This window comes from Blastomyces dermatitidis (assembly GCF_000003525.1).
Source record: "Blastomyces dermatitidis ER-3 genomic scaffold supercont1.3, whole genome shotgun sequence".
Taxonomy (NCBI): domain Eukaryota; kingdom Fungi; phylum Ascomycota; class Eurotiomycetes; order Onygenales; family Ajellomycetaceae; genus Blastomyces; species Blastomyces dermatitidis.
The window spans coordinates 1,312,011-1,333,740 of NW_025544776.1; the positions used below are offsets into that span (position 1 = coordinate 1,312,011).

The following is a 21,730-nucleotide window of genomic DNA, read 5'->3' on the forward strand; positions in this document are numbered from 1 at the left end:
CCCCCCCCCCCGAAATTACATTTCATTGGCGAACTGGCGAATGGCAAATATTGGATTTCCCTAAGCATAAATATACTCCGCGATCCGTCTCGCTTTCCACAAAAAAAAAACACTGGAAGGGGAGAAAATAACAGGAGGAATTCGGGGCCCGGGAATTGAATAAAACCCGAAAAAAATAAAAAGTGGGCAGAAGGGATCCAACGCGGGCGGCCCAGAGCTCATTTTCCTAACCTTTAAAAAGGGGGGGAAGCCTGGGGACCCCCAAAATTATGAGGGAAGGGTCTTCCCGGAGGGCCTTGAGGGGGGGAAGCTGCCCCGCGGGTATCTGGATTCCAGCTGGGGCCGGAATGGGGAGGAAGAAAAAGAAATCGTTTGGGTTGGTGGGAAAAAAAAATATGAAATATGCATGCATGGACATTCCATTGGTTTTTCAACCCCCCCTCTTACCTTGGATATATACCCAATTCGTCGATGGAAAGAAAAGTAGCCTTTTCTATCTTTCTTCTTGTTTGTCTCACCAATATCCTACAAACCCCCCTAGAAAACACCTTAGCTAACAGGAAACCCGCGTCCTTCCCACAAAGTACAGCATGGAAGGATGCAACTTCCTCCGTCCCCCTCAGCCAAATCTCCTCAATTCTCGCCCCATCTTCAGCCCCAATAACAATCCACACCACCCTTACCCCACCCGTCCACCTCAAAGATCTCACCACAACCCCAATTGTCGAACTCGCCATCCTCCCTTTCCCCAGTGCCCTCCCCTTCGAGCAAAAGTCCTTCATAGAAAGCTCCCTATCAAACCTGCGCACCGCATTGCTAGGCATCTGTCCCTCTGATGACGAAGAGGATGATCCTACCACGAAGGAGCATCACCAGCACCATCATCAGCATCAGCACCACCAGCACCAGCACCAGCACCACCACGAGGCGCAAAAGCCCTCCTCATCGCCATCACGGACGAAGTTAGCAAAGCAAGGCCCGCCAGGCTGGTTATCGCTGGGATGGGTAGAGAGGCCCAGAACGGTGGAGCATGCCGATAGCCCCTCCGGGGAGGCGGAGCTGACTATCCTGGTGATTGGCTGGGAGAGCATACAGGAGCATGAGGCGGCGATGGGGACGGATGACTTTGAGAAGGCCTTCGCGCCCGTCAGAGCCAAGATGTTGCCTGGGATTAAGGTGTTGGAGATGAGGTATGTTAGGTTTGGCGAGGAGGAGGGGAGTCCTCGGACTCGGGGAGAGGAAAGGTGGGGTGGGAAAGGGGAAGGGGAAGGGGAAGGAAGGAGCGTGGGAAATGAGCATGTGTGATTTTGTGGAAACTGTACATCTCGATGATGGATGAGAGGAAATGGAGAGAGTCAAAAGAAATTATGTTCTGCGATAAGTGGAGAGGTACATAGGGGGTGCCATGTCAGGCGATGTAATTTTTTTTTTTTTTTTTTTTTTTTTTTTTTTTTTTTTTTTTTTTTTTTTCCTCAAAAACGGATTTTGAAAATTTTGGATGCGACAAAGTTATTTCTTTTTGGAATTTTGGAAGGAGAATGCGTAGCTGTACAGAGCTACCTCGGCGTCATGTCGCATGCACTGGCGAACTAAGAGATCTGATACAGATATATATTTGTATATATCCGTCTGTCCAGTAGTTCTCTTGGTTTAATCGGATCGTACAATCACTGTTCCAACCTCCTAGACATGTGCCAGGGCAAGCTTCTCTCCATGAACTCGCAGCTGTGAGATAAGGGGTTTAAAACAATTAACGATTTTTTGTGGTAATCGAGTTAGTAGTGAGATTTGCCATTAATATTTGTTCGGGGTAAAAATACACCGGAAGAAATAACGAAGAAAAGGGAAGAACAGCCTATAGATTTAATCAATGGGATGGTGAAAAAATAAATCAGTCAGTTTGAAAAATAATGGGACAAAAGGAAATATAAGAAGGGGAAAATAGAACAAAACAAATCACACGACACTAAAAGCCGTGGCATGCAACGGGAGCTACAGAGAGCGAGTAGAATAAGAAAGGTAACAAATTTGTGGAAAACTACTTTTCAATCAACTCCCAGAGGCGAGGGAACCAACATGAAACAACATGAAAATAAAGATGAAAACATAAAGCTGGGAAGATAGCTCCGTAAGTGTTCTAAATTCTGTGCTTCTCACTCTCTGTACGCGAAATGTCATGGTTAGCAAAAGTTTATCCATGTGGGGGGGAAGTAGACCAAACTAGCTCAGATAAAACTACATACCAAGTCTGGAATAAAGCATATAGAGAGCCATTTGGTTGCACTCGGGTGTACCCGTGATAGTAACGAGGCGCTCGTTGCTGTTGTCCTGAGGCTCGTTGATCTTGATAACACTGCCGCTGAGGTGGCGTATTTCGTTGATCTTGGCGCCTCCTTTGCCAATGATAGCACCCACCATATCGTTGGGAATAAAGATCTGCTGTGTCACTGGTGCTCCTGGGACAACTCCTCCAGCAGGTTGAGCAGTTGGTGCACCGTGGACTTGGGTGGGCTGGGGAGCGCCGTAAGGTGCTGGTTGATGAGGACCAGCTCCAGTGTAGCCGGGACGGGAAGAAGAACCGTAATGAAGTGCTTGGTGTGGCATTTGAGGCTGGCCCGGCTGGCCGTGGACGTACGGTACGCCGTACCCACCGGTGGATACAGCCCGATTTGCTTGAGGTTGATGTCTCTTGAAAGTATCTGGATGCCCGTATTGTCCGCCGGCTGGTTGGGGGATGTACGGAACTACCTGCATACCTCCAGGGACGACACCAGCGGGACCACCACTGCGGGTGGCATAAGCGGAAGCTGCAGGTCCGCCAAATCTTTCAGTCAGTTGTTCTACCAAAGTCACTGCAACGTAATAAGTTGCAATGTGAACTGCGTCAGCAACACCCAGGATAACAAGGGTTCGTTCTGTGGAAAGAGGAAGGCATGAATCGGAAGCATTGAGACGAGCACCAGAAGCCTCTTGGATTTCGCGAATGCGTACTCCAGACTTTCCAATGATAGAGCCGATAAGTAGATGGGGAATGAGCAGGCGGAGAGGATATGTCTTTGACTGAGCTGTGGATGGGGCCTCCAGGGGTTCATTGTTAAGAGTACGAATAATCAAACCAAAAGCCTTTTGTCGGGGTACATGTCAGCGATTGCAATATTGAGGAAAATGAAACTGGGTAAATAATCAGCAACCGTCTTGAGAGCATACCTTAGCAACTGCATCCTGCATGCCACTGACGGTTAAAATTCTTTCCACTGCACCACGAGAGTAGTCGCTAACAGTGCACTTGGCACCAGATAGACGACGAATCTGTGAAACATTTTCACCTCCTTTGCCAATACAGGTTGCCGCCTCAGCACTAGAGATCACGGCTCGGATATGGATCCATCCACTCTCATCTTGAGTGGCCTGCTGGGAAGGAGGTTGCGATGATGAACGGTCATTTTGAGAAGCTGTGGACTGAATGGGCTGGGTCTCCAGTATCTGAGCAGCAGATGCGTTCTTGCCATTGGCATGAAGAGCATCGGGAACAACTAAATCACCTTGCTCGTCCTTTACGCCATTTTCTCCGGTGGCAGCAGCTGCGGGTTGAGTGGCAGTATCGGACTTGGCGGTCTCCGTCGCAGAGCTGTCACCTTCTCGAACTACCTTAGATTCTTCCTCTTCTCCGCCCTTTACTACCTTATCCAGGGCGGGACGTTTGGCGTCGGGTTGATCGGTGGGTCCTGATGGAGATGAGGGGTCCTCTAGGGGACGTTTCGTTGACGCCACGGCGGAAGTCGGAGAGGCGGACATATTTGTATTCGTATCGGGGTTGCTGAGCTAAAATACGGTGTTCGTCGGGGATTTTCTTGCTCTGGGTCTGGATATCTTTTCTTTTTCTGCTGCTTCACCTACACTGGGAAAACAAGGATCGAAGTAGGATCTGAATATCTTTTCTTTTAAATTGTTTTCTTTTGTTTCTGAATCGGCTATGTACACCAGGGATTTCCCAAGGAAAACTTGCTGGTGCTGGTGGGTCGGTTGGAGAGGAGGTGGTGCTTGGAGATAGGCTGAGAGTCAAAGAATGAGGATAGTGGTAGCAGGAGATGGTGGAAACGGTGCGGAGAGGCAAATGGAGTCGACGTAGAAATGGAGATAGATGTTGTATTGAGGTGAGAAGGTTGGATTTGGTTTCAGCAGTATTGAGCGAAAGGCTCCAGGAGAAATTTTGGGAGATGCTGGGATAAGAATTTGATCCACAGGGGAGACGGAGGGGTTGTGATATGGTGGTAAGTGGTGGTAGAGAAGGTACCTTCAGCCAGGGAAGGATTTTGGAAGTTTGATGGACAAAGTAACAGGCTCAAACAGGAGGATACACGCAAGTTGTTGGACCTCTTTTCTTTCTTCTTCCTTTTTCTTTTCGTTTGGGAAATATCTCTTTCTTGGCCTCCTTGTCCCAGATCAGACCCCAATATTACGCGAAACCTGAAGTCTTTGTTAGCAACTGAGACGCGGAAAAAGGGGTTAGCAAAAATGACTGACAAATAGGCGCAAGAGTTTTTTTTTCTTTTTTTTCAGTGGAAGACAGGACAGGGAGAGAAGGGGAAAGGGGGGAACGGGAACGGGCACAAGAAGTAAATGGGAGATGGGCAAATATCTCTTACGATGAAGGACGATGACTACTTGCAGGACGCGATGCTGCTGCCGATGAGAGTTGAGAAGAGAGAAAATCGCGAGGAGGCGACGAACAAGAGGAGATGAGGTTGGAGGAAGGTCCAGAGCCGCAAAAGGCTAAACTTGTGGGGGAGCGAGCCGCACTAAGCCTGATGAGGATGTCTTTCGCCCGAAATGAGACTAATGTTGCTGAGCTAAGCCGAAGAAACTAGTCACGTGGATCTTGCTCCCTCTTCGGAAGCTTCCGTAGCACGCAGAGTGCCTAGGTATGAACGGAGACGGGATCTGAACGCGCGCTGGGAAGATGGCATTGCAACATGATACCCTGGAGAAAATACTCCAGTTTGCAGAAACCAATCACAAACTCGAAGAAGAACGCGACCGCCATCCAATTGACCACCGCGCGTACAATCAGAAGCTTGATCAGACCCTGAGCCAACTGCAAGCTCAAGTAAGGCGCCAGGAAGATGCTCTACAACAGGTTAGTTTGAGTCAATTTTTGCTTGTCTCATAGTTTCATCTGAACAGTAGAGTTCTTCCCGCGTTTCTCTGAAACCTAGCAATTAAAACATTTATTTTGTTCCAGCTCCGGCGCTCAACTATACACGGACTTCCCCGCCCAGGCCTCGAGCCCCGCATGCGCCTTGCGCAAATCCGGCGCGCAACAAAAGCCTACAAAAGCCTCTCACAGACCGTGCCAGACCTACCACACCCAGACTCCCCCCTGCCCACCCTCCTCGCATTGCGCGAGTCATCTCGCCAAATCCTGGATCTCAAATCAAGCATAGATGCCACAGCACACGACCTCAGCGCAAGCCGGGAGCGACTAAAGGCCGAACAAGCGGCTGCACGCGACGCGCAACTGATTAGCACAGGTTTAGATGACCGCATTAAGACTCTCCAGTCCGCACGGCCAGAGGAGCGCGAGAAACGGCCGGCGCAGTTGGCGAAGGAGTTCATGCAACAGCAGCGCAGGCGCAAGGTCGAGTTAGAGAAGAAGACGGCTGCGCTGAAGGAAGCGTTGAGGGTATTTATTGATGACCATTTAGCTGCGATGCTGGCTGCGGAGAATTTGGGCGGCCCGGTTGTAGGGGATCAGCTTGAGGTGTCGGATGCCACGCTGGCGGCAGGGTATACGACACAGGGGAAGGAGAGGAGGATTAAGGCTCCTGCTGGTGCGGAGGTGGAAAGGGATTCGAGGCAGCAGCGGATTGATGAGCTGGTTTCTCGACTACCGAGTGGGAGTGGGGGTGGGGATGGGTATGGTCACAGAGGCGGAATAGGCAGCAAGCGGGAGGCAGCTGGGCAAGAGGTTCATGCTTTAATTGATTCGTTGGTGGAGGCGGCTAGTACGTCATCCTATATCAAGTTAGAGCGAGACACTGCCGCGTCTAGGTTCCTGGTGAAAGCGAAAATTGCACAGTTTCATCCGCGGGATGCGCGTCGGCTACGGCTGATTGATTTTGCGAGGGAGCTGATTGATTGATATATATGTGCATACTTATACAAAGACCCACACTGAACATGTCGACGCTACAAACAAAATATGAGGTGTTATAAACAGCTGCCTATGTTCTATGGCTGGAGGTCATTAAAAAGGTACAAAACAAAGACTCATGACCTAATCGAGCGTGTCGTCCCTCAGAGCGAAAAGTTGTTTAATCAACTCATCGGCGTTCGCACGGATCGCGTTGTGATACATAGTATTCGTAATGAACTGCTTGCACCCTCTGATCTTCGCTGCAGTTTCCGTTGCCAATGCGTAATGCACATACATGTCATCCACGAAGGTTGCTGAAAATACCGGTACCTCGTTTTTGGCTAGTTGTACTTCGTCATAGAGATCTGGCCATCCGTCGTACGCTGCAATGATGTCCGCAGCGGCTTTGACTTTCCTGAGCTCATTGGAAGATTCAAACATGTGTGGGTATATCTGTGTGTGTGTTAAATCCCGTCGTCAATCTTGGGTTTTTGTTTCATCCAAGGGGCGGGTGCGCTTTTAACTCACCATTTCCCCAGTGAAAAACAACGAACTCCCCCCAAATTTGTTATTATATGAGGAGAACCTAGATAGCAATCTATCCGCACACCAGTTCGACGGCTCCCTATATAATCATTTATATTTTTGCTCTGCAGATCGTCGCGCAAAGGGGTTTACCTACCCTTGGCAATATATAGCTTCATGAAGAACCGCATAGAGGATATTATTATCGAAGGTAGTAGCATTATCCACTAATGCAAGAGTTGGTGTGGTCAAAAAGTTAAACGTTTCGAGTTCGTTGTGTACTCTTAGCACGATATCTGCACACATTAACAGTGAGTAGACTTGAATGTGACTCCACTACGTCTTTTCTCATACCGTGAATAGAATGTAAGCCGCCTGTTTCACAAGTTAGCCAAAATTGGTTCATGTAAGCCACAACACAAGGATATATCATATGTACATACCTCGCATGCCGAATGATAACCCGAGTGACAAGAATCTGGCGGACGTGAGAACTCCAGAGGGTAGCTCTACCCGGTTCTCGCTCAGATAGCGTACGATTTGATCAACTCTGTTAACATCCTCGGGGAACTTGGAGTAGTACGCTTCATTTCGTTCAAGGACCTTTTCTATTGCATCTCAGTTGTTCCGCTCGCTCCAGTCAGAGCCTTCAAAAACTTACCGTACGTCCGCTCAAGTACAGGCTCGGGTCCCCGTCTGAGAGGAGGGAGACCTCCGGTTGTGAAAACCTCTCGTAGGCCCTCAGGACTTCACAGGCCAGAATTAGCCTCCAGAACAAAAAACTTTCCGAATGAGCAAGAGCGATATAAGATCATAAACCAGCAGCTCACAATTTTGAAAGATAGGTGACAGCGCAAAAACCGCCAAAACTCTGGCCAAGGAGGCTCCACTTCTTCTTTTCAGGCGGGTACTCAACAGTAATATTTTCACGGATAGCCTCGCAATCCCGAACGATGTTATCTGCGCGGAATAATTTGAGGTATTCAGCCTGTTTAACAGCATCGCCTACGAGGCCAAGAGTAGCAGCCGTAATTGGAGTACTCAATCCAGTCCCTCGTTGGTCAAGTAAGAGAATCTATAGAAACAATAAGCTAGGCCATCCAAAGGAGCATATCGCGGCCGATAGTGAGAGTATCTTCTTGAGATATATTGGCTCCAGCTATCCAGCCCGCAGACGAGAGTTAGAAGCATAATGAGCAGCGCATGCTCTCAAAATCATGCCATACCTGGTATCCCCTATCAAGCATCATTTGCACCCAGCCAACGTCCTGTGGCGCCGGCGATGCCATCCCTGGTCCACCTTGTAGGTATAAAAACCAGGGTAAGACCTTTTCATCTCGAGCCAAATCAACCCCTGGCTCGCGGCGTCTTACAGCCCGCCCGAAAAGTCGGATGGTGGCTTCAGTGGGCCGATTGTAATCCAGAGGGACATCCCAGAAAAGTTCAGTCACCTTCAATTTGCCTGTTCGTTGCGCGAATGGTATATTAAAATATCAGTTATTCGCGTCTATATAGCCTCTCGATAGGATATGGGTGTATGGCTTTGCAATATCAAATGTTATTGCGGATAAAAACAAAGCAGCCCAAGCCACCCACCTGGAACAAAATGGGCCTGTGACCTGACTAGTTTTGCGAGCCACATGATGGGAACGAGCTGAGGATGCTAGAGTATCTAGCAGATAGCAGCGGGGATACTGAGCTGAGAACTCAAGAGGATCCCTTTTGGGAACAGCTGGTTTAGGAGATGGTTGTGTGTTCGCGGCGCGTAGTATTTGGGAGAGTTGAGGGGTGATGCAACTAGTTACTGGTAACTTAAATAAATAACCTAGCCAATGGACCAAAGGTTAAATAAATAGGCGCGGGGTTAGTAAGTTATTTATAGGGCTCCGAAACCTCACCCAAGATCGCTGTCGGTCTAGCTATGGTATGGATATGCATATCTGGGCGATGTTATCTATACGAGTACATATAAATAATTCAAACCTCCTCGTGTTTTGGGCCACAAGCTATCACCATCTTATATGATTGAGGACAATGGCCTATGGCGCTATTACATAACTAAGTTAACTACATCTAACAGATAAACTGCTGCTGAGATATACTCATTTAATAATACCATGGTTGAAACAACGCCGTGTCTAGAGAAACTCGGCCGAATAAGGCAAAAAAGGGCAAGGTTTTTTCTTAGCGCTGACTCCAGCCGATAAATGGTGATGTTTTGTCCAGAGGAGCTTGTAGTAAATATCTCTCGGATAACAAGCAGAAGGGATATGTGCGTGTCATAACATACACGGTGCAACATACACACAATATAAACACGTAAGTGATCGATTAAACCTTCCCAACCATGAGCATTCAACCCCTCCAATCCCGCGAGGATAAAGAGTTCCCTTCCCAAATCTGGCAGAAGGCCATCTCGCCCTGGACATCCTCCCCGCTCCCCACATCCACCACCCTCTCCCACGTCCGCTCCTCCCTGATATCCCCGCTCCCTAGCGCCGGCCTGGGATTTTCAGAGACAAAAAGGCATATAGTCAACGATATTTCTCCCGGTTTCAACGGCAGCAGCCTAAGCGCCAATTACTATGGCTTTGTCACAGGTGGCGTAACACCCGCTGCCCTGCTGGCTGACAATATCGTATCTGCCTATGACCAGAATGTCCACGCGCACCTTCCAGACCACTCCGTCGCGACGGATGTGGAGGATCGGGCATTGACGTTTCTGCTTGATATGTTCGATCTGGATCACAAAACATGGACCCATAAGACTATGACGACGGGCGCCACGGGTAGCAATGTACTCGGACTGGCGTTGGGGAGAGAGTTTATTCTTCGGGTAGCCGTGGAGAGGAAGGAGGGTGCGGCTCGGGAGGTTATGAAAAGCGTGGGCGAGCATGGCATGGCGGAGGTGTTGGTTGCTGCTGGCTTAAAAGGCCTACAAGTTCTATCTACATATCCCCATTCGTCAGTTGGAAAGGCAGCGGGGATTCTAGGTATTGGTCGGGCAAATGTTAAAAGCGTTTGTGCTGCTGGTGATGGTTGGGTTCCACTTAAGTTCGACTTTGAGAATTTAGAAAAGGAGTTGGCCAGAAGTGATATGGCAAGTATTGTTGCGGTGTCCTGTGGCGAAGTGAACACGGGGCATTTTGCTACAGGGGGATTGGAAGAGTTCAGAAAGATACGGCAGCTCTGTGACAAGTACGGCGCTTGGCTACATGTCGATGGCGCTTTTGGGATGTTTGGACGGATTTTAAAAAGTGGAGGGGAATTTGATCACATTTGGAAAGGATGCCAGGGGCTTGAGCTAGCAGACTCAATTACAGGAGACGGTCACAAACTACTCAACGTTCCCTACGACTGCGGGTTTTTCTTCTCCCGCCATGCGGACCTCGCAGAGGACGTCTGCCGGAATCCTAACGCTGCCTATCTAAGTGCTGGTGGCGGCGGGATCCCACCTCCGTGTAACAATGGCGTTGAGAACTCCAGACGCCTTAGAGCGCTGCCGGTGTATGCGACATTAGTTGCATATGGAAAGGACGGGTATAGGGATATGTTGGAAAGACAAATCCGACTTGCTAGGTCGGTTGTTGGCTGGCTATTTGAGCATCCCGCCTATGCAGTTCTTCCTCACGACCCAGAGAAGGAAAGTCTTCTGCAGAACACATTTATAATTGTTCTATTTAGGGCAAAGGATGAAGATTTAAATCAGGTGTTGGTGAGCAAAATCAATACCGCTTCAAAAATATATGTGTCCGGAACTAGTTGGGACGGCAAGCCGGCGTGTAGAATTGCAATTTCAAACTGGAGGGTGAACGAAGAGAAGGATTTTGAAGTGATAACTTCAGTGCTGCGTGAAATTGCGGAATAATATGTCAGAAAGAAGAGCACGTTAGATGTACTGTGTTATATATATCCATAGACATATTATCCACATATGTGGAAAATATTGATAGAATACCATAGCCTCTTTCCCACCCTTATCTCCGACGCCCTGCAGATGGAACGTCACTTCTATCGGCCATACTGACGACTTCCCCAATGCCAGCCTCTTCCTGTTCGTCCTCCAGAGCTGTGATTTCTTCTCTACAATCCCACCATTTCTCTTCAGCCAGGATAAACGCTTCCTTCCGGAGTTCCTTCACACTCATTTCTGTTCCAGTTTTATCAGCGGTCATCTTCGACAATAAAATATCCTGCCATTCCGTGGAGGTCCTGGCGAAGAAATCTCTCAGAGACTCAAAAGGTCGAGGGTGAGGTTGAGAATCCTTGACTAGAGTTTCTGGTTCTTGTTCGACCTCCATTTCCGCCTGCGCCTGTTCCGCGATGACACTTGTCGCTGCAGTCGACGCTACTTCTACTGACTCCATGTCCACATCTTCATTTTCGCCATCGTCCGATTCTTCCTCGTCTTCGCCCTCCTCATCGCTGTCGACTGCAATGGCATCGTTCCAATGTTCGGGCTCCCTGTAAAATATCTCCTTCACACCATCTAGCTTTACTAGGTCAATAGAATACATGTCGTTAAATGTAAATTCCTGATCCCCTCTCTCAAAGGTGCCGCCAAACATAAACAGGGTATCATCTAGCACTGCTAATTGAGAATTGAACCTGCGGTGAGGCATTTCAAAGCGAATTGTCAAGTTTCGTTTCTCTCCGGTATCCTCACCCTCTTTTTCTGAAGAATCAACATCCATTGGCTGAGATTCTATTTTGGTTGAATTTACCTTCGATTCAAGGAGAGCAAGGTTGCGCAGCAGCTCCTCTTCATCTGCTCTGCCTCGGCTCCGTTTTGCGGCCTGCGCAGCAGCCTGCTGCTTCTTCCCTGCTACTCGTGGTCGGCGAAGCGACATTTGGAAAAAGCGGTTTCGATCCGTATTCCACGCGTAAAGGTTGTCGAAAAATTCGCTTTCAATTCCATCTTCAGTTACTTCAACGTCGTGGACACCGCCAAACATAATCCCTCTTCCCTTGTGGAATGCCATAGTCGCGCCTACACGCGACGGATTTGGAGGATTTGCTGGTTTTTTCCGCCGCTCCCACCGGATCGTGGGAATTGCAGTGTGGGGGGCATCGGGAGGGGGTGGGGTGATGCGCAAGAACCAGGTATCTTGGTGAACAAATGGCTTGAGGATCATACGCTGCGCCCCCCCTTTCTGTTGCTTGTTGACCGCAGCGGTCGCCTTTACTCGAGAATATCCTCCATAGATTACCGCGCCGAATTCATGTGGAAGAAATGAAAACGATGATCTAGCGTCTGGCTTTTGGGACGCGGGAGGAAGAATAACGTTATGCCACATATACTTTTGACAGTCATATATCCATAAGTCCTGAAGGTACTTTGTCTGCTGGGACGTATCCTGGAAGCCGCCAAATAATAATATATAATTCTGGGAAAAAGTCAGAACCGAAGTGAAATTATACATTAGACGTATATTCAAAAAACTTTGGACATCTTACTTCAATAAACTATCACGTTTAACAACCACATGATAATAATACAGACAAGGGCGGCCTACCTTAAAATAAGTCATTCTATGCCCGCTCCTTGCAGGTGGCCCCTTTCCCTTTGTTTCAATTCTACTCCACTCCCTTGTCAATGGATCTAGGTGCCAGAAATCATTATAATGATAAAATGTTCCCTGTTTTGGTGAGGAGAATTCTCCTATATTTTCTGTCAGTATTTTATTCTACCTTGCATATTTGCATAATACAGTCCGTGCATACCTCCGAATAAATAAATTCCACCTGTATTTCCGCCACGACACCAAGCATGTCCACTCCTGGGGAGAGGGCTATTTGGGCTAGTGACCTCGCGCCACTCATGCTTATCAGCCTGGTAGACGTAAAGGTTATTGTAAAAGGTGGCTATGGTGCCATCAAAATGCTCTCCTCCGAAGAGGAAGAGTTCGTTTCGACCTGCGGGTGACGCGATCAAGGTAGAGGAAGATCGGGGCGATGGTGGCCCACAGCTGGCCTCTGTGACCTTCAGGAACTTGGCCTGTTCTTCTGCATATGCTGCCAAAACAGCATCCAGGTCGACATCTTCAGCATCACTGTCATCAGCCTGTCCCTTTGCTTTGATCTTCTTCTCTTTCTGAGCCGCCTTTTTAGACTGTTTTGCGGCTATACGAGCCTTCTGCTCCGCTGATTTGGACTTCTTGTCCTTTTTGGCCATCCTGACTGAAGTCCTGCGTGAAGTATGAAAAGATATTTGTATGGGCGTCCCCGGCTTGTGCGAGCTAGAATAATGATTGGGCCATTGGATTGGCCGTAAAATCAGAATTGAAAAGGAGTTAGTTACACTTTCATTGGCCGAAACCACTTGGAAAGCCAAAGTGGATCGGATGACTCATGTGCCCTAAAAACCAAAACGGGAACTTTTGAGTAGCGATTCCAGTGTGGATGATAGTGATCTTATTATTATTTATATGTACTACTCTACTGTCAACTGATGAATGGCGGTTGTTAAAGCCTCAGAAGAATTTCCCCTCTACGCTGTGTAAAGTCTGCCCCACAACAATTAAGCCACATCGGGAAGTGGGTTGACATCACGTGCCAACGCGTCCTCATTACTTCAACACGCTTGTTGAAGAGATAACTATCAAGCTCAAACATCTTCCGTGCTGATGACGAATTGCACCAGCTCCCCCAGTTGTCCCCGAGAGCCCTCCCCTTACGAGCTAGCAACGATATGACTCTATGACAAAGCATAATTTACAAGATCACCTGTCTTGGCTGTTGAACCGTGGACCCTTGATACCTCCATCGATACCACGCGCACAAGCCGCAGCTGGAAACAGTGTTGCAGGGCAAGGTGCTGCTGACTTTGGAAATCCCTTGGATGGAGTGCATGCTGCCAATGACACAGTGATATCTGTCTTAGAACCCATAGGGCACGATTTAGGTTCTCAGAATGCTAAGGTTGAGAAGGCAGAGACTGGGTTTGGGATCTCGGATGTGGACATGGCCCGGCTTCAATTTGCTCCCTTGTCTTCAACGAAGCCGCGCATGCTGAGTAGCATCAAACAGAAATTTCCAGCTTCGCCAGATACGCCTAGTGTGCTGGAAGAAAACCATAGCTTTCCTGACCCCAATGAGGCAACTTCTCAAGCTAAAAAGCACAGTTTGTAATCCCGATGAACTAGCCCTTACTCGTGAGTGAACATGCACTGACCATATATTTAGCTAGGGTATGGAACGCTACACGTTCTACTCCACGGCAAACCAGTCCGAGGTTTCTGTCTCGTCAAGCCACCTACCCCGGCGATTACACGCTTTCTGCCAAACATGTTGATGCCATAGACCTAACGGGTGACACTCTCCTTCATACGTCCTCGTCGGCCACCGTTGAAGCCTTTGGCGAGCCACTACGGATATGGAGAGAAGACTATGCATCTCGTCCCGAGCCATTAGGCAATCGTGGAGTGAAAAGAAAAAGCGGGGATTACGAGGCAGACCTAAAGTACCCTACAAAACCATTATCGCGGAGTCCCTCGCCGGGATCCCCATTAACGCTGGATATGAAAGAGCAGCGTGACTCTGTTTCTAGTTCTACTCGTGACAAGTCGGCCAAGAAAGCTTTATTGCATCCGGTTATTGGTGACTCAGAGGGCGAAGACGACGGAGTTGATCTTTTCCCGGCTCTCAGCGATGAAGGTTACCGATCTCCACCTTACTCATTGAGCGGACGTAACCTATATCCAAAGCTATCTAAGCAGAAAGAGGGTTGGCAGGGACAGAATAAATCAAAGAAATCCCCACCGGCTGCTACCCAAACGAGTCCGAAGAGTACTGGCTGTCAGCCATCAACCATTGCTTCTCCTGTCCAACAGCACACTCCTGTCTCGAATGCGCAGAGACTAGAAGACCGCAGCAATGTCTCAGGGAGTTCTATCTCTCGTGGCACCTTTATCCACCAAGGAAGCCAGAATCCTATCCTAGTCAATTTCCTCGCTCTTCCTTCTCGTTCTGTCGAGGACCTTCTTGAAAGATTTAAATCTGATCGTTCCAGGAATGCAGAAATGGCATATCAACGGGCTATGGATGCTATGGATGCCTCTGATTTGATTGACGAAAATAAAATCTTGAATTCTAAGATTGGAGCTCTTGAAAGCCTCCAACAGGCTCAAACAACGTACACTTTATTACGGGCTAAGCAGGAAGCACTTAAAAAGCGGATAATACAGTCCGCCGAACGAGCTGCGATTCTGCCGGATGCCTCTGGTGATGTCGACAAAGCTCGAAAACTTGCACTAGAGGGGCAAGAACAAGAAGCTAAATTAGTGGAATTAATTGAGCAATCAGGGATTCTTGCAGTTGACAATGCGACAGCCATCAATGGGACTAAACCGCCAGCCCATGAAATCATAATCAAAGGAACACAATTTCCAAAGCAATGCACTGACAAGCTTACAATGTCCTTCCAGCCTCACGGACCTCCTCCCTGCCGCCCTAATATCTCATATCCTCCATTACAATCTTTCCCGCAGGCGTCCACGAAACCTAAAACTCCTCCAAGCTTTACCCCCAAAACGTCGGCTTTTGATGGAAATGACGATGACGAATTTATGCTAGACAACGACAATCTCTTTTCCAGAAATATGGGAACACCTGTCGCCTCTGACATGCTAGATTTTGACAATGACGCCGACGATTTTGATATGCTCGAAGCAGCGGAACATTTTGAGAATCAAGGGTCTGTACGCAAATATTCCTTCGGGGGTCAAACTGTACGTCGTGAAACAGCATCTTCTGCCAAGAAACCTACTCCCGAATCATTACAACATCCTTGGTCTAAAGATGTCAAACACGCACTACGACATCGTTTCAACCTCCCTGGGTTCCGCCCTAACCAATTGGAAGCCATCAATGCTACGCTAAGTGGGAAAGATGTGTTTGTTTTGATGCCAACTGGGGGGGGGAAATCTCTCTGTTACCAATTACCTTCTGTCATCCAGAGCGGCAAGACAAAAGGAGTCACTGTTGTTATATCCCCTCTTTTGAGTTTGATGGAAGACCAAGTTGCTCATTTGCGAGACCTCAAGATCCAGGCATCTGTCTTAAACGGTGATGCGAGCAAAGAAGAGAAAATGGAGATATATGGGGCCCTGCGCAACGCCAACGTCGAAAAACTCATACAGTTACTCTACGTCACACCTGAGATGGTGAACAAGAATGGAGCATTACTTGACATCCTGAGTCACCTGCACAGCCGATGTAAATTGGCACGCATTGTCATCGATGAAGCTCATTGCGTCAGCCAATGGGGTCATGATTTCCGGCCCGATTACAAGGAATTAGGAAACACCAGAACGAAGTTTCCGGGAATCCCGCTCATGGCACTTACTGCCACCGCTACAGAAAATGTCAAGGTTGACGTTATCCACAATCTTGGGATGCACGACGCCGAAGTATTCGTCCAGTCTTTCAATCGTCCGAATCTGATATACGAGGTCCGCCGGAAACCGAAAGGCACAAATGTTGTTGCAAGCATAGCCGAAACTATCAAAGGATCATACAGTGGTAAAGCGGGTATCATATATTGCCTATCCAGACAAAGCTGTGAAAGAGTGGCTGAACAGCTTCGCGATACGCACAAAATAAAGGCGGTCCATTACCACGCTGGTCTGCCCTCTAATGACCGAATATCGATTCAAAGAGATTGGCAGCGCGGAAAATACAACGTCATTGTGGCCACAATTGCTTTTGGAATGGGTATCGATAAACCAGATGTTCGTTTCGTAATACATCACTCAATGCCTAAAAGCCTAGAGGGGTATTATCAAGAAACTGGACGAGCTGGTCGCGATGGCGAAAGGTCAGGCTGTTACCTGTATTATGGCTTTCAAGATACGGCATCCATACGCCATATGATAGACAAGGGGGAGGGAAGCAGCGAGCAGAAAAGCCGCCAGCATCGGATGCTCCGCCATGTTGTTCAGTTTTGCGAAAACTGGACTGATTGTCGGCGAGTACAAGTTCTCACCTACTTTAATGAGAAGTTCAAAAAAGAAAACTGTAACCGCTCCTGCGATAACTGTAAAGCGGATTTACCTTTTGAAGAAAGGGATTTCACGGATCTCGCCGCTTCTGCTGTGAAACTCGTCGGGCGTTTAAGCAACCGACAGGTGACATATTTCTACCCTGTGGATATATTGAGGGGTGCCAAAATGAAATATTCGGACCCAGCCGATAAATACTTTCCCGAATTTGGCATTGGAGCTGACCTAGATCGCCTTGACGTGCAGCGAATGTTTACCCATTTGATCTGCGAAGAGGCTTTGAGGGAAGAAAATGTTTTCAACAAAGCGCGCTTTGCCACTCAATATATTCAGCTTGGCGAAAAGGCAGGCGAGTTTCTTGCCCGGCGTAACAAACTGATGTTCCCGATTCGGGTTTTGCCCAATGGCAAGGCTACAGAGAAGCTTAAGACGAAAACGACACGAAGTCACGGAACCGGGGTCCGTGCTGCAGGGAATGAGTATCCACAATCAACAAATGTATCGTCCCCAATCCAAGAATCGTTGCGTCGACGCAAGCTTGGACGAGGGTATACAGCTTGCTATGCATCCGAAGAAGATGAGGATGAAAGTGATGGCTTCGAACCTGTACGTGAGGCTGGAGTACCCCGTCGATCGTATGATGAAAACTTGGGACCTCCAATCACCGATGACGGAAAACTATCTCGGCTTGACTCTCTTCAGAGTATTATAGTTGACGAATTTATGTTTTATGCCAAAGAGGCTTGCCATGAGGTAGGTTACATGCTATATAATTCATCCACCTTCTCAAATGTGCTAACCTGATCTCATCATAGATAATGATGAAGAAGAATCTTCGCAATCAGCCATTTCCCGATGCTATCTTGCGTGAAATGGCCATCAGCTTGCCGCAAGGTATGTTCCTAATAATGGGGTGATGGCAATAAGATACTAACTAATAGCAGATACAAACCAACTCCTCAAAATCCCCAACATTAATCCTGACAAAGTCGATCGGTATGGAATCCAATTTCTTCGACTGATCCGACGAGCAGAACATCGATACCAGGAACTTCTGGCAGAGAGAGATAGGAACGAAGTTCTGGTTCCAGACCCGAATCATGAGATCGTCATCAACATCAGTAGCGACTCCGAAATTGGCCTTGGGGAAGACTTTGATGATTTTATTGGTGACACAAGGGCTGCAGACGGCCCGCTTGGGGAAGAAAGCTCTTACTTCGAACTAGACGACGAAGTCGCCTCATTTAATGCCCGCAGTGAGTTGGTCTTGCTATCAGTCAATTAGTTTCGCAGCTAATAGTACTTTTCGACAGTGTCTCAACTAGAATCCGCCCGGAATTCTGATCTTACAACTAGTGATTATACCAGTCAGGTATACGGCTCATCAAAGCGAGGATCCGGCTCGTATAATAGATATGGTAGAAATTCATTTCGTGGGAAAAATACGAAATCTCGTGCGGGCGGTGGTGGAGGTGTTAGCGGAACTTCAAGTAGAAAGCCTGGAAACTCTCGTTCGAAGAAAAAGGCCCAATCATCGTCTACGCATCCAACCAAACGCAGCGCAAGTTCAGGTTCCGGATCAGGCTCCCGTGGTGGTATTGGTATGATGCCTACATAGCGTGGACCGCTCGTCATGTCGGCTTCAATCTAAAACGAACTCCATTTTTTTTGCATCGCGGTTCATACTCGGACATTCCCCTTCTCCAGTTCGTCTCTCCCAATTTTTTTGGTGGTGTCCTTCAACGTTTCTCCTCAGAGAATCCACCCGGGCGTCCTGTCTAACGCTGCTGTATTTTGTGTATTCGCACCCGTATTTATCATTTTTTCCCAGCATAAAATAGACTTAACAAATACCTAGATAGACGCACGGACTAATAGACCGCTGACAGTATATCTTACGCCATAGGGCAAGTAAGCCTGGGGCGATGAAAGTGTGGCATCGAAAAAATGCATTGCTACGCGGCGCAAGCCTTTTACAATATTCATGATACCCCATGTTCCTATATATATCTCTCGGGTTCTTCATTTATTTTTCTTATTTTTCTTATACTTTATCAAAGGGCGATGTATGTACATTACATTCAGAGCGTGTAATCTCTTTGTTTAGAAGCAGTTCCAACCCCCTTTTTTTTCGGTTCGTCTGGTAGTAGGAATTATTGATATCTCAGCGCTCTGGTGGTACCTTTAGAGACAAATCGCCCCTGAATTTCCATACATGGTAAAAAATGAATCTTTCATAACAATCCCGTCATAATACTACCAACTCCTTCCGTCCCGGCCCAACCCACGCCCATCAGGATCTTTGAGGACGATGAAGGATATTGCGTCAGGGCTGTCTCCAAGGGCAAGGGGAATAACAAGAAAGTGTATGAAATGTTGACGAGAAAAATAGCTTTAAAATACCTAATAGAACAAGAGCTCCGATTAGTTGGGTTTTTTTTTTTTTTTTTTTTTTTTTTTTTTTTTTTTTTTTTTTTTTTTTTCCATCAATGCAAAAATAAAAAAAATAAAAAGTGAAGATAAAGACTCACAGCACCACCTATAATAAACAATCTCTCTCCTTCCTGCTGTGCCCACTGAGCGATTTTGCTTGTACTTTGCGAAAGAGCGTTCCGATTACTATTCGGTCCGGCAACACAATATAACTCAAATACAGGCGTAATCCAAGCAAGGGCATTCATGGAATTCGTTATCCTATGCTCGACCCTGACGTGCGCATGTTTTGCGTGAACACTAGAATGAAGGGAATGGTAGGTTGATAAGAGTCTGGGGAGAGTAACGTGTCCATTTACAATGGTAGTTAGTTACTATGGCCTTAACTTTCGTTGGCATTTTTTTTTCCTCGCTCGGTAGAAAGAATATGTATAGATTTCGCTAGGTGGGTAAAATAGTGATTTTAGGATGTATTTACAGACCTGCGTCTCCCCAAAATCGTTGAGAAGTCCGGATGATATGAGGCCATCGAAAATTGGACATTGGCTTTTGATTTGTAGAGGAAATGCCGTAAGACGGTTCCAGGTATGATGTCCGTGGTGGTAGGTCGACCTTTGTCGATTGCGGCTTTAATTACGTTTATGCTGCCGTTTTTCGCCATTTGCTAGATACAACGATCAGTTCCCTAAGATATAATGGTCTGACTATGGTGAAACGGTGATTTTCTAAAGGAAAAAACGGGTTAATTACCTCGACTACCGAATCACGCATCTCCCGAAGTGCGTAAAAGCTTTCCTTGTCCGGGCTAATCAAAATTATGGCAACGGAGTCGTCCTTGTTCGTGTTTTGGTTTGCAGCATGGTTCTCATCACCACGCAGATCAAGGAAACTGACATACATGTACAAATAGCCACTGCTATTAAAGCCTGGCAGGCAAACAGGAATCCAGCTGTCTCCGCCACCAGCTTTCACCCCATCGGCTTCAAAAATCATGTTAAATATCAGTTGTAGATCTCCTGGATGTAACGAGTGCTTCTTTGGTCTGATTACGCTCACAAGCCGGCCCCCTGCGACGACAAGCCCGTACAATAGGTTTTCAGCCCTAGTGTTTAAAAGAGTGTTGTTTATGGTTTGTCTATGTGATTTTCGGATTTTAAGGCATTCGAGAGCAGAGAGGAGAGTCGACGGAGAGCCTCTAGTGAAACTATCGGCCAATGATGAGAGAAGAGACTCTGTTCCTTGCAAAGGGCGGCGTAAATCTGTCGATGGTCGGATAGAAAACAGGTGGTTTAGACTTGGAAGTGTCAAAGTGGATAGAATTTGCATGTATAATGCCTCCAGTTGCATCCTTAGCTGGGTATCGCTCTCGAAAAGGCGACTGATAGCAACCAGGTATAATGGTCCTTGAGATAAAATAACAATTCTCGCCTTCCCAGCCGAGAAACTTTTCAGGGCGTCTCCAGACTCTTCGTAGAAGGATATGATCGTTTGAATAATGCCAATATAGTCGGAAATCAACCCACTATCGCCGTGTCTTGTGTATATTGGTTTTCCTGCCTGCGATAAAATAAGGAAATGTTTTCTTTTCTTCTTCCATGCTTCGACAATGCGCTCTATAACACATCAGTGCTCATTCTACATTCGTTAGGAATTTTGAGAGCAATTAAGAACCGGCTTACTTGAATTGGAACCATCAGGTTCAACTTCATCGACGGCGTCGAACTCATTTTCGAAATCATAGTCCACTTCTTCATCCTCAGACTCCAATAAGTCTCGATTTCCCGCATGCTCCCCACCCTCAGTCCATGAAAACTCCTCGCCTCCAATTACGGGAAAGTCCCCGAAAAGACTAGCGTCATCGGAGTTCTCGCCGCCAGGGACGAAGCTCCGTACACTTATAGAATCGCCAGCATCGCTTCCCCTGCGGCTTCTCAGATAAGTGCCACTTAACCTAGACCCTATAGTCACCCCAGGGACGACTTTCCCAGCCGTTGATGCATATAGATCGCTGGAGCCATCAGGCATGTTCTGAGTGTTGATATCTGTTATGGACAAGGCAGTCGTAGGTTTTGACTGTAAATTATGCATCGACGAAGGTCTTATTTTCGAAGACGATCCCGCTGTAACTTGTTGTTTTTCGAAACTGACGATGGTAGGGCGAGGGGGGAGAGCCGGAGGGACTTCTGCGGTCTCCCCGCTACTTCCAGAACAAGCGGTATCCATGTTGTTTTGTAACGGATGTGGAATGCTCAAAGATGAGTTTTCCATGTCGCTACCTGGCAACTTATCACCATTCTTCTTTGAATCCATCTGCGGCCGTTCATTTCGCGCGATGAAGGGCTGAGGTTATGTGAAGACCATTTTGTAGGGCAAGTTAATAATAGTAGGTTGAGCCGCGAAAGACGATAAGGTAGCAAGCAACCTAGCTACACATGGCTACAAGCGGTTATTAGAGTAAGTGCGCATCGAATAAATATTAGATGTAACGACTATGCTATATCCAGCCAGTATGAAAGGGTTATGTTGCTTTTCGAGTGGTGGTGTCGAAACTTGCGCTGAGGTGAAAGATGGTGATGTCAGCGTTTTGGGACCGCGTTTAATTTTAGGCGCGGAAATTGAGCCTCAACATCAGCTC

General features: G+C 47.4%; 8 protein-coding genes across 8 annotated transcripts; 4 read left to right on the top strand and 4 right to left on the bottom strand.

Moving 5' to 3' along the window:
* Positions 1–269: 269 nt before the first annotated feature.
* Positions 270–1,305, top strand: BDCG_02746 (uncharacterized protein; the record flags this gene model as incomplete). The annotated part of the gene is made up of 2 exons (XM_045418301.1): positions 270–376; positions 585–1,305. 2 exons carry the CDS (start codon positions 270–272, stop codon positions 1,303–1,305), a joined length of 828 nt encoding a protein of 275 aa, XP_045274916.1.
* A 139-nt stretch (positions 1,306–1,444) lies between these two features.
* On the bottom strand, positions 1,445–5,053 carry BDCG_02747 (KH domain RNA binding protein). The gene is made up of 4 exons (XM_045418302.1): positions 4,525–5,053; positions 3,208–4,467; positions 2,244–3,123; positions 1,445–2,160 (listed from the first exon to the last, which is right to left on the bottom strand). Exons 2-4 carry the CDS (start codon positions 3,793–3,795, stop codon positions 2,138–2,140), a joined length of 1,491 nt encoding a protein of 496 aa, XP_045274917.1. The 5' UTR covers positions 3,796–4,467; positions 4,525–5,053; the 3' UTR covers positions 1,445–2,137.
* On the top strand, positions 4,893–6,993 carry BDCG_02748 (uncharacterized protein). The gene is made up of 2 exons (XM_045418303.1): positions 4,893–5,137; positions 5,243–6,993. The coding sequence occupies exons 1-2, from the start codon at positions 4,961–4,963 to the stop codon at positions 6,140–6,142; spliced, it is 1,077 nt and encodes a 358-aa protein (XP_045274918.1). The 5' UTR covers positions 4,893–4,960; the 3' UTR covers positions 6,143–6,993.
* Positions 5,089–8,704, bottom strand: BDCG_02749 (proline iminopeptidase). Its single transcript, XM_045418304.1, has 9 exons — positions 8,258–8,704; positions 7,888–8,123; positions 7,492–7,736; positions 7,323–7,408; positions 7,105–7,269; positions 7,016–7,036; positions 6,819–6,957; positions 6,665–6,761; positions 5,089–6,589 (listed from the first exon to the last, which is right to left on the bottom strand). The coding sequence occupies exons 1-9, from the start codon at positions 8,301–8,303 to the stop codon at positions 6,278–6,280; spliced, it is 1,347 nt and encodes a 448-aa protein (XP_045274919.1). The 5' UTR covers positions 8,304–8,704; the 3' UTR covers positions 5,089–6,277.
* BDCG_02750 (tyrosine decarboxylase) lies at positions 8,595–11,618 on the top strand. Its single transcript, XM_045418305.1, has one exon. It carries the CDS (start codon positions 9,009–9,011, stop codon positions 10,527–10,529), a length of 1,521 nt encoding a protein of 506 aa, XP_045274920.1. The 5' UTR covers positions 8,595–9,008; the 3' UTR covers positions 10,530–11,618.
* On the bottom strand, positions 9,766–13,096 carry BDCG_02751 (kelch repeats protein). Its single transcript, XM_045418306.1, has 3 exons — positions 12,386–13,096; positions 12,178–12,323; positions 9,766–12,048 (listed from the first exon to the last, which is right to left on the bottom strand). The coding sequence occupies exons 1-3, from the start codon at positions 12,834–12,836 to the stop codon at positions 10,639–10,641; spliced, it is 2,007 nt and encodes a 668-aa protein (XP_045274921.1). The 5' UTR covers positions 12,837–13,096; the 3' UTR covers positions 9,766–10,638.
* BDCG_02752 (RecQ family helicase MusN) lies at positions 13,063–19,095 on the top strand. The gene is made up of 5 exons (XM_045418307.1): positions 13,063–13,784; positions 13,847–17,415; positions 17,478–17,556; positions 17,607–17,918; positions 17,976–19,095. Exons 1-5 carry the CDS (start codon positions 13,361–13,363, stop codon positions 18,278–18,280), a joined length of 4,689 nt encoding a protein of 1,562 aa, XP_045274922.1. The 5' UTR covers positions 13,063–13,360; the 3' UTR covers positions 18,281–19,095.
* On the bottom strand, positions 18,513–21,723 carry BDCG_02753 (trafficking protein Mon1). The gene is made up of 5 exons (XM_045418308.1): positions 20,775–21,723; positions 19,846–20,708; positions 19,578–19,759; positions 19,194–19,428; positions 18,513–19,065 (listed from the first exon to the last, which is right to left on the bottom strand). Exons 1-5 carry the CDS (start codon positions 21,403–21,405, stop codon positions 19,057–19,059), a joined length of 1,920 nt encoding a protein of 639 aa, XP_045274923.1. The 5' UTR covers positions 21,406–21,723; the 3' UTR covers positions 18,513–19,056.
* Positions 21,724–21,730: the final 7 nt, after the last annotated feature.

Excerpts from the sequence above, each read along its gene's own strand:
- BDCG_02753 (XM_045418308.1), bottom strand. The coding sequence starts at position 21,405 with ATGGATTCAAAGAAGAATGGTGATAAGTTGCCAGGTAGCGACATGGAA. Across the intron at positions 20,709-20,774 it reads ACCTGATGGTTCCAATTCAA|AGCGCATTGTCGAAGCATGG; the intron begins GTAAGCCGGTTC and ends GATGTGTTATAG. Across the intron at positions 19,429-19,577 it reads ACGATTTTGGGGAGACGCAG|ACTCTTATCAACCTACCATT; the intron begins GTCTGTAAATAC and ends TACTCTCCCCAG.
- BDCG_02749 (XM_045418304.1), bottom strand. The coding sequence starts at position 8,303 with ATGTGGCTCGCAAAACTAGTCAGGTCACAGGCCCATTTTGTTCCAG. Across the intron at positions 8,124-8,257 it reads ACAGGCCCATTTTGTTCCAG|GCAAATTGAAGGTGACTGAA; the intron begins GTGGGTGGCTTG and ends CGCAACGAACAG. Across the intron at positions 7,270-7,322 it reads TGTACTTGAGCGGACGTACG|AAAAGGTCCTTGAACGAAAT; the intron begins GTAAGTTTTTGA and ends GAGATGCAATAG.
- BDCG_02751 (XM_045418306.1), bottom strand. The coding sequence starts at position 12,836 with ATGGCCAAAAAGGACAAGAAGTCCAAATCAGCGGAGCAGAAGGCTCGT. Across the intron at positions 12,324-12,385 it reads TGGAATTTATTTATTCGGAG|GAGAATTCTCCTCACCAAAA; the intron begins GTATGCACGGAC and ends CAGAAAATATAG. Across the intron at positions 12,049-12,177 it reads ATAGAATGACTTATTTTAAG|AATTATATATTATTATTTGG; the intron begins GTAGGCCGCCCT and ends ACTTTTTCCCAG.
- BDCG_02747 (XM_045418302.1), bottom strand. The coding sequence starts at position 3,795 with ATGTCCGCCTCTCCGACTTCCGCCGTGGCGTCAACGAAACGTCCCCTA. Across the intron at positions 3,124-3,207 it reads TGCAGGATGCAGTTGCTAAG|GCTTTTGGTTTGATTATTCG; the intron begins GTATGCTCTCAA and ends CCCCGACAAAAG. Across the intron at positions 2,161-2,243 it reads TATGCTTTATTCCAGACTTG|AGAGTGAGAAGCACAGAATT; the intron begins GTATGTAGTTTT and ends TTTCGCGTACAG.
- BDCG_02750 (XM_045418305.1), top strand. The coding sequence starts at position 9,009 with ATGAGCATTCAACCCCTCCAATCCCGCGAGGATAAAGAGTTCCCTTCC.
- BDCG_02748 (XM_045418303.1), top strand. The coding sequence starts at position 4,961 with ATGGCATTGCAACATGATACCCTGGAGAAAATACTCCAGTTTGCAGAA. Across the intron at positions 5,138-5,242 it reads AGGAAGATGCTCTACAACAG|CTCCGGCGCTCAACTATACA; the intron begins GTTAGTTTGAGT and ends ATTTTGTTCCAG.
- BDCG_02752 (XM_045418307.1), top strand. The coding sequence starts at position 13,361 with ATGACAAAGCATAATTTACAAGATCACCTGTCTTGGCTGTTGAACCGT. Across the intron at positions 17,416-17,477 it reads CCAAAGAGGCTTGCCATGAG|ATAATGATGAAGAAGAATCT; the intron begins GTAGGTTACATG and ends ATCTCATCATAG. Across the intron at positions 17,557-17,606 it reads GGCCATCAGCTTGCCGCAAG|ATACAAACCAACTCCTCAAA; the intron begins GTATGTTCCTAA and ends AACTAATAGCAG.